Genomic DNA, 10,316 nt, shown 5'->3' on the forward strand with positions numbered 1-10,316 from the left:
TCTAAAGTTGCACGGTGACAATTTTGTAATTATTGAGAAGTCTCATGGTAATTTTGTAATTATAAATATTCAGATTGTAGATCTATTCAAAGGGTTAAGAATTGTTTTGACGGGTCTCACAAAAAACCCTTGGTCTCACATGATACCAAGTTTATAGGAGGTTTACTTTGCAAACCACGTTATTTGTACAAACCGTACAAACTTCATTCAACCAATCATAATTTTTCATTTTGTTTATTTTTTTGTAATTATGAGAAGTTGATTAATTATTTTTATTGTGGAGGGTGTTAATCATGAATATTATCATCTTCATTATTTTAATTTTAGAAAAATACATGAAACAATTGCATTAAAATTTCATTAAGTATTATATGAAACAATTTCATAACCATATATGAAACAACTTTATCAAAAAAAGTATTATAGGAAATAATTTCACAAGATTAAACAATTTCATAAAATTAAACAATGAAATCAACGGATGAGTGTAATTTGCACGGTTTGTACAAATTGAGTGGTTTGCATTTAATCGTTCATATATAAAAAAAAATTATATATATATATATATATATATAAACAATCCCAATCCGCCCCTCTCGCGGTGGAAGAACAGATACTAACTATTTATACCGGAACAAACGGTTATCTCGCCTTTTTATTTATTATTTATCGTAAATGAGTGAAGCATTACACATAGTATGCCCGTCYCCCATCAGCGTATTTTTTTGTTTTACGCGCCCGTAACTCTTCCTCAGCCAAGATGGGGCAGAATAGCAGAGCAAATACAGCACCAATAAATCCATGAGAGATTATTTGTAAAATAGCCGTGACCTTCTCTTGAATTCTCAAAAAAAAAAAAAAAAATATATATATATATATATATATATATATATATATAAAATGATATACACAATTTATTTATTATACAGTGGACTAATCAACCAAAAATCGAATGCCACGATTTCAAAATATAAAACAAGAACCGACATTGGTTTGGCTTAATTGAATCTACTATCATACACCTATCGTAACATTAAACTTAGAAAATATACAGAAAACAAAAAAGACACTAAAGTGAGGGCATAATTGACATTAACTGCAAACTCCATCTTTTCTTCTTCCTTTTTTACCCACTCACTTCTCTGCCTTCTCAATTGCTTAAACTTCTGGTACATCTTCCTTCTCTCATCGTCATCCACCACCTTCCTCTTCACATTATTTTTTTCCAAAAGTACCCCTTGTGTAATTACCAAAAAATCCCTCCCATGTAGCCGGTTATAGTCCAAATCCTGCATTTGTAATGACACCTCCTTCACGTGCAACCCCACCCCTCCTTTACCAACCCCTAATACCACCTCTATTCTACATTGTACCACCTCGTTGGGTACGGTTCCTGGTAAAACGGTGACGTATCGGAGAAGGGTCTCGTTACTCATCCAGTCCTGCCTTGCACTCACCGCTTTGATGCTGGATAGGTTACCTGCCCGTTTCAGGGTCGGGTCGATTAGGATCCAGTTTAATGTTACGGATTCTTTCAGGTGTGATAATGTTTCTTGGTCGGCTCCTGCCAGCTCGTCGACTTTCAAGTCGATGGATTGGAAGTTTTCAGGTACGGGATCGTTGTCTAATTCGATCCGAAACGCCGGCGATAGGAAATCATTTGTGGTGTCGGTGATTTCGATTCTGGAGAAAATAACGTCGTTTTGGTAGCGTATGTCGATGGCTGAGATGAGTTCAGATGGAAGGTCGAGATCACAATCTGGTTGGGTTTTAGAACAGGTGCGAGGGCGGTTATGGTGGTTGACGTCGGTGACTAGAACCGGAAACGAGTCGTCAAAAAAAGACCGGTAACCGGAGGGGAAGGAGGAGATGACGTGATGGAGACGTGGGTGGTTTATCGAGGGAAAAGTGGTTTTGGAGACGTGGGCCCAGAGATGGTCGTCGGAACAGAGAGCTTGCAGATAGGATGATGCGGTGGCGGCGGTGGAGAGAGATGGGCCGTCGAGTCGTGGTAAGATGTGGGTCTGGATGATATGAGGGTGAATATCTGCGAGAGTAGTGATCGCCATGGCAACAGATACAGATGTGCTGCTTTTGGAGTCGATGGGGAACTGCTGGGAACATGCGCTCGTACTTATAAGGGAGCAAATAGCCGGGGAGTGGGCCCTGGGGTCCTTTTATTACTCGAGTGAATTACAATAGTGGTCCCTCTAGTTTGTCTAAATTTTCAATTTTGTTTAAATGTTCAATAACCTTTCAATTTTATAACATTCAAGATTTACGACCTCCAGGGGAATATCCTTTGCCGAACACCGTAGGGAAGATTTTTCATAGAACCCCACAGATCTAGGATCCCGTTGAGAATGTTTGACATACTTACACATATGAGATCTCGCACTAAAAAAATGATGTTCAAATGATATTCTTACAAAAGTTGTTTTATGTGTCAACGTTATTTATGGATGATTATGAAAACTGTAGTTCATTATTATTCATGTACCAAAATGATATGTTTTATGAAAGATGGTTTCATCATGAAAGCATAATTGCTCACTAGGTTTAAAGCTTATGTATCTCGTATATGTATCTCAGGTAATATCAGAGTAAAGCATGAAGGAATCAAGATAAAGAGTTATAGTTCTTAAAATAGCTATTGACCTCTTGTTAGAACGCTTCCACATATGTAAAGGTTATGATGTTATGGAAGCCAAACCGACACCAAAAATTCCCGAGTACAAGGTTTCTTAATACATCTTAATAGTTTGTAGCAAATAATAAACATCCATGGTTGAGATGTAATTCACAGTTACATTGATCAGATGTAATTCTAAATTTACCTTATATGAGGGTCCTCACCACCCTTTTATATCTGCCCATGTTAAGGTATTTCTTAATGGCTTCCTATATTTCAGTTGTGTTCCCTTTCTTACAGTTCAAGTCTAGGTACCAACTAGTCATCTAAATCTCTTAAACTATGACTCCGATACCAATTGTAACAAACCAAAAATCCAAAATAACGATGTTCATTAACAAAAATCAAACCAGCACCTAACCGAGTACAAGGTTTCTTAATACATCTCAATAGTTGCAGCGGATAATAAACATCCATAGCTGAGAGTAGAGATGGCCAAAAACCGGTCCCGGGCCTGGCCGGTCCCAATCAGTCCTAACCTTTCTCATAACCGGCCATAACCAGTCCCGGCGTAACCGGTCTCGGTCAAAAATGATAGGACCGGTCAAGACACTTCATAACCGGTTATGGGCCGCCGGTCCCGGTCCTGGTCCCAACCCCAACCGGTACTTGCATTAAAAAATAATTTTTTTTGATTTTTTTAATGATATATATTTTTAATACATTATAAAATTTACAATTGGGTCACTCAAATACATTTTAAAAATGCGTTTTAATATAATTATAATTACGTTTTCTTATAAAAATAAATTATAAAATTATTTAAAAATACATTTATTTATAAAATTATTTGAATTTTCGGGCCGGGCCGGGCTGGTCCATAGTCGGTCCCATAACCGGTCCCGGTCCCACGAAACTATCAAAAACCTCAACCGGTCCTGGTTTTCGGTCCCATAATCGGTCCTTACCGATCCCGGTCCTAGGCCGGTCCTTTGTCGGTCCCGGTCCCGGTCCTCCGGCGGTCCCGGGCCGGGCCGATTTGGCCATCTCTAGCTGAGAGTTATTTTTATGAGGGAATAAGGGTGACATATCAATGAGAGGTGTACCATGGGATAAGGGTACAATATCAAGGAAAGGTGTTCCATGAGATAATGGTGACATACCAATGATAGATGTACCTTTAGATAAGGGTGAGAATTGTGAAATATGAGTTTTGATCATACATTTTGTTATTACATCCATGAGATGCAATGATATTGAGTTATCACTTCTGTGTGATATAAGGACTTGAAATTATTGCTCTTATTGATATGATAACAATGTTGTTATGAAGAGGAGAAAAATTGTTTATAATTAGAGAGGCTTTGATTGCCTGTGTTTTGAATTAACAATGTTTTTGGGTTGATCTGAATATTATTCTTCAAGTTGTTCAATTAAGTAAAGATTGATGAGAAATCAAAGGGGCTCTGGTTGGTCTTCAAGACTAACCAGAAGGCCTCTAGTTGTAAGAGACAATTTTAAGTTCAAATATTTTTATACTTTGACTGAGAGGCTCTGTATCTGCTATACAGAGGCTTCGTATCATGGAATTTAATGTTAAGTCCAAGCTATGTATCCAAGTTCTGTATCAAAAAACCTTTTGGACTTGAATCATATTCAACTTTGTTTCTTTATTGTCATTTAGAACCCAGAACATAGTTCAACCAGAAAGGGGATCTGGAGGACCTCTGGTTGGCTTGGCCTGTGGCGAATTATTTCTAATTATTTGATGAAGTCTTTGAGAAAATATACTAACCTTTTGGTAGAGGACCAGAGAGGCTCTGGTTGACCTTCTTAGTTAATTAGAGGGCCTCTGTTATCTTAGTTTAGTAACCACACGAGCTCTGGTTAATCATATTACGTGTTTATATCATTTTCAAGTTGATCAAGACTTCATGATTAAATCTATAGTGACTTTGTATTGTTTGACTTTTGCTCTGGATTAAGAGCCAGAGGAGCTCTTGTTCTTAAGAGCCAGAGGAGCTCTGGGTGATTTCGCATAGAGAGATGCGATGACCTAAGTGGTCATGCGTTATGTGAGGCGAATAAATTTATAAATCTTTATGGGAATATGGTATTTGAGTTTGGATTTCGTAAAAAAGGTATTAGATATTTGTAAAATTACAAATATGATTTTATAACAGGTTTTGGTGATTTTCACCCTGTAATTGCATAAAAAATGATTTCTCACTAGACCTCAAGGTCTAACCCTCATTTTGTGTTTAAAATGTGCATTGTAGGTCAGTTATTATCAAGGGATAAAGGAAAGGGAAAAATGTGAATTTTCCTTTCATGCTTGCATAGGTTATGATGAAGAGCTTATTATCTATTGAAGTTTTGGAATACTTGTTATATATGCAAGTTATGTACAAAAATGTTGTGGAAAAATTTGGTTGTAAATTCTGTAAAATAGATTCTTGTACTATTCGGACCAAATGTGTACTATTTGTATTTCCTGTTATATAAAATACATGGTTATATGCAAATATGAATCTTGAGGTGTTACAAAATCCCCTAAAACATTACTTCAACTCTGGATTTAAACGAGAAACGAAACGGACAAAGTCATGCCACAATAGTGGCTTAAGCTTCGTGCGCCGCGACTTAGGTCACACACTAAGTCGCGCATGTCACTGTGTACATTGTTTCGTCCCAACAATCCAGGTCTAATTCCAAATCACAACTTCTCCCATCAACTCAAGATTTCCAGCTCAATTTAACACATAGGAACCGTAGAAAACTCTCAAAACCATATATAACTTAAATCCATCCAACAAACACCATTGGTTATCCAGTTTCCAAATTAAACCATGAATTCACTACCCTTAGAACCTCACATTCAACATCAATCCAATAAAACATTAAATACCATGATTCTCAAGGAAAAAATCATGTTTAAAACTGGATTTCTATAATAGATTACTAAACCATAATGATCTACCATTGAAAACATGATACACCACAAAGGAATACTCATTGATGCCCTTAAATCTTATATTTCAACATCAAAACCCCATTAATGGAGGATCTAGACTTAGGGAAATAAGGTTCTTACCTGAAGGGGATGGTTGCTCCACTTGCTCCTTCCTCTAATCGGCAATTGCCTCTAATGAGACCTCCTCTCCTCCAAGCTCCAAAACACACACATACACAAAGGTGAAGAATTGTTCTAAACCTATTTACCTTTTATTTACAACTTTGATCACTAGAGAATAGAAAGATTTACACACCTAACTCTAAAACTTTATAAGATTAACATAAATAAAGTGAGGGGTTGTTTGACAGTTGCTGAATAATTTAATGCAGAATAGTTAAGAGGTAAGAATAGTTAAGAGGGTCAGAATGGTTAAGAGGGTCAGAATGGTTAAGTGCCGAATGAAACAAGGTTGTTTGGTAATTGTTCTCTGAATGACAACAAATTACCATTTTAACCCTTAACAAATTTAAGAATTTTCCCCAACCAACTCGTTGTTTCCCAAATTGGCTACTCAATAGTTACCATTGACTGCTTCTTCATGATAATGGAACTGCACATGAACATAAAATCAAATCTGGGTGTGATTTTCTTATCACTAGGATCATCGGCATAGTCACTGTTCTTACCTCTCTCTATTTCGATGATGACCACCACCGATGACTTTTCTCTAATCGATTCTCTGTTCCAGTGACCAACAAGAGCGATTTTGGTAGGGTGGTTTTACCCACTATGAACCCTCGATTTTTTTTGGGTTCTATGATTTGATTTTGATTTCAATACAGAAGAGACTTTTTGTGGGTTTGATTTGCTGTGAGTGTAATCGTTTCCTTCAACAGATCGATTGGAAGGAGGAAGGTGGAAGGAGGCGTGGGAGGCGTGGGAGGAGGTGAGATCGATTGGAAGGAGGAAAGAGGGTGGGAGGCATGGGAGGAGCAGCAGCTGCCAGTTGAAGTTTGAGGAGAGGGCAAAAATGAAAGAAGACCCCTCTGAATCATTTAGGGGAGCCCTAAACGCTAAATCGTTAAGAGCCTTTTGTAACCATTAAGAGGTTCTATTTTTTTTGCCAAACAACCCTTACCTCTTACCGATTAAGAGGTTGGCTCTTAATGTCACCATTAAGAGCCAAACAAACAGCCCCTGAGGGTTATTACAAAAAGATAATAGAGAATCTCTAAACTTGGAATAAGAGAGAGAAAATATAGCATACATGTTGGAGATGCTCTAGTTTTTCGAAGATAGAGTATTTAAATTCAAAATAGTTAAAAAAAATTACATTCAACTCCAACAATTACTCTATTTAACAATATTGGATATATTATATTATTAAAATATTTAATAATTTATCTTTTATTGGTGGAAAAGAAAATTATATTATTATTTATCTCTCCTATACAGAGTTTTAAAGATTTCTTCAGTTTAAATATTTACATCTTTCTCTCTCTCTTTTTCTTTATTTTAGCATAACCGTTACAACACCCAAATTCCTAAAATCTCAAAAATCTTCAAAATCTCTATTTTTAAGATATATTGAAGATGGTCTAAGAGTTTGAATGACTAAAAATGTTTGGTTGATAATGAAGTGTTCTCATTTAATTATATGTTAAATCGTATATCTATAAATTATTATAAAGCATTTGATAGAAACTCTTAAAAACCATTTTTTATGCATGAACTACTGTTTATTGATACAAATTACTTAAAGTTTAAGATTATAAATAAATTGTACGTAAGTACAACTTATTAAAGTTTCATGTTTGAATTCATATAACTAACTGCAGATAAACATAATCAAATGCAAAATAAACATTTCATTTTAAATATAAAAAATCTAAAATATAATTAGGATAATAATTGAGTTCTAACAGAATACTTAATTCTTATCATTATAAAAAATTATATTATTAAATAAATAATAAATTACTTTGTTATTAAATCTAAATTAAATTATAATAACAAAGTTAAATTAAATAAATTACACAAAAAACAAGAGCTTTTAAATAGCTAATTTGATATTAATATTGTTATATTTATTTTCAAAATTTTATGATATCTTTAAATTTATATTTTACTAAAAAGTAAAAACATTATCCCTTACTCAAAACCATATAAACTATATTATAATATCGACATAGACAGAATAAAATGAAATATTAAAATCGAGATACATCTCGTTGTATTTCGCGAGGTCACTTCCAGTTTTATCAACATTTAAAGTAAAACATTTGAAATTTTTCATCTATAATAATAAATAATTACAATATAAATGTCAAACAATACAATGATTATAAAAACAAACCCAAATCATTTAATATATTTTAAAATTTACCATAAAAACCCTCAAAACTTGTAAAAGTTTATGCTTTTAAGACGACTTTGGCATGATAAGAAACTCTACCTCGCAAGTTGGAACTTTTCTTTGTTTAATCTTTATTCACATATGAAGACGAGTTTAAACCTTGATTCATTGGGTTGACGAATTATTCAATGGTAATATTGTAACCTTTCCTTCACCGACTTATAATTTATTTAATAATAATGTTTATATATAAGAAAAAAAAACTTACATATATATATTTCTATTTTAAAAATATATGGTCAAGTTAGATTACCTTATTCTCTTAACATTTTCAACAATATTATAATTTTCTTATATTAAATTATCAAAAATCAAAATCACTAAAAAATCAAAATTACTACTTTAAAAAAAATGTCGTTAACGTACAAAATCATACATGATTCTCAGATACACACATACATACATATTTATTGTTGGAAAAAAATTAAAATGTTATTTTCTTTCTTTTATAAGACGTTTTTAAATGTCTTAACAATTTTTTATGATTTTTTTGAATAAAATATCAAGTTAAATTTTTTATAACATGATTTGAAAAAAAAAATTATAAAACAATTGTCTTGTGCAAAGAGTTGTCCATAGCACATTTATTAAAAAAAGTTATATTAAAAGAATGTTTTGAAAAAATATGTTATTATAACACAAGGTTTTATATAAAAGAATTAGGTGGTGCTAATTAATTTATTTGGTTAATGGTACTTTGTTTTTACTTTTTCAATTTGATTCTACCACTTGCATGTTTTAATTAATACAATATTTTAAAATCAAGTTTATAGAATGATTTAAATATTGAACTGTTATAATAGACTGTTTTATATGATCATATAATTATGTGTTTTATTTAAAATATAAGCTACTTTGTTGAAAGTGATTAACCCGTTACGACTGTCTCTAAATTGTAACTGATGGTCCCTTTTCTAACACGTGGTCTTTGATCAGGGAAATATAACTAGTCATGTTGATTCAAACTCTCTTAATGATTTAATGATGACCCTTCATACTTAGGGGCTTTTTACCAAATCTTACCGGGTAAGTGTTGTCCGGGTAAGAGTGCTGACCCGGGTAAGTGCTATCCCAGTAAGTGCTGTCCCGGGTAAGAATGTTTACCAAATGTTTTTGGTAAGTGCTTACCAAAAATATAATGACCATTATAACCCTATTTGTAATTATATATTGAATAATATATGATTATTTTTGTTATTAATAGTTTAATGGAAGAAAAAAAACAAAATGTATATTTTAAATAAATGTTTACCAATAAAAATAATACCATTTTACTTCGTTTCATATGTTAACTGTCAAAAGACAACAAAATATAATTTTCATACTTCAAATTAAATAGAAAAATATATTAATAGTCGTTCATACTTAAATACAAACGGGATATCAAACGATAATACCAAAAGAAATTGTTTGTTTTTCATCCTAGACAATAAAAATTAATTTGAAGCATTTGAAAACAGTTGAGTCGCAATCTGATCCCGCAGATTAGCCATATATCCATTGTCTTGAGAAGCCTCCCATTGTACTTCAACGACTTCTTCTTCAATGCCTCCTCCATGTTGCTCTTCCGCAGTAAACACGACGTTCTCAATTTGAACAACAAAAACATCACGTTAAACAATCAACACTAAAGAGTGACATAATATCAAAATGAACATATTAAAGTTCCAAAACTCGTCCATACAAAATACCAAAAAATGATAAAAGTTCCATACTCGTCCATACAAAACATCAAAAAGTGACGAAATTTCATACTTGTTCATACAACGTTGGTCTAAATACCGCATCAATATTAAACACCTGCTTATTTTAAGTTAAGTTGGCGTGCCGTAAAGTTAACCCATGACTCACACCTCTCGTCCTTCAAACATAAGCCAAATTCTCCTATAATCTATGTTTTGGCTAAAAAGAAAAAGTGTGATGTCATACAACGGGCTATCTTCCCAACCAAGTTTCTCCAATTTCGACATACAAGCATCCATATCCCCGTCCTCCGATGGTTTGTCAAAAATGGATTTCACATGTGTCACCACATGAGCCAACTCATCTTCCCTTACCAATGGTTGATTAGCTTTTCGTTTTCTGGTTTGAGAACAAGAGGAACATTCTTGTGTTGAGCTAGATGGTCCTTGAGTTGAATTATTTGGTCCTTGAGTTGAATTAGGTGGTCCTTGTGCTGAAATAGGAGGCGCTTGATCTGAAATAGGAGGTGCTTGTGTGGTATCCAAGCCTTGATCATCAACAACTAAAGGCGGGTTAGAAACATTAGCAGCACGCGAAGGGTTATGAGAATTAGACCAAGGTCCCCATGT

At 33.7% G+C, this 10,316-nt stretch overlaps 1 protein-coding gene across 1 annotated transcript; it reads right to left on the bottom strand.

Moving 5' to 3' along the window:
* Positions 1-945: 945 nt before the first annotated feature.
* On the bottom strand, positions 946-2,228 carry LOC112509755 (F-box protein At2g27310-like). Its single transcript, XM_025114875.1, has one exon. It carries the CDS (start codon positions 2,067-2,069, stop codon positions 1,023-1,025), a length of 1,047 nt encoding a protein of 348 aa, XP_024970643.1. The 5' UTR covers positions 2,070-2,228; the 3' UTR covers positions 946-1,022.
* Positions 2,229-10,316: the final 8,088 nt, after the last annotated feature.

The sequence above is a fragment of the Cynara cardunculus genome (genome assembly GCF_001531365.2).
Source record: "Cynara cardunculus var. scolymus isolate 2C chromosome LG 3, CcrdV1, whole genome shotgun sequence".
Lineage (NCBI taxonomy): Eukaryota > Viridiplantae > Streptophyta > Magnoliopsida > Asterales > Asteraceae > Cynara > Cynara cardunculus.

What these genes read in the sequence shown, in the direction of transcription:
- LOC112509755 (XM_025114875.1), bottom strand. Translation starts at nt 2,069, where the DNA reads ATGGCGATCACTACTCTCGCAGATATTCACCCTCATATCATCCAGACC.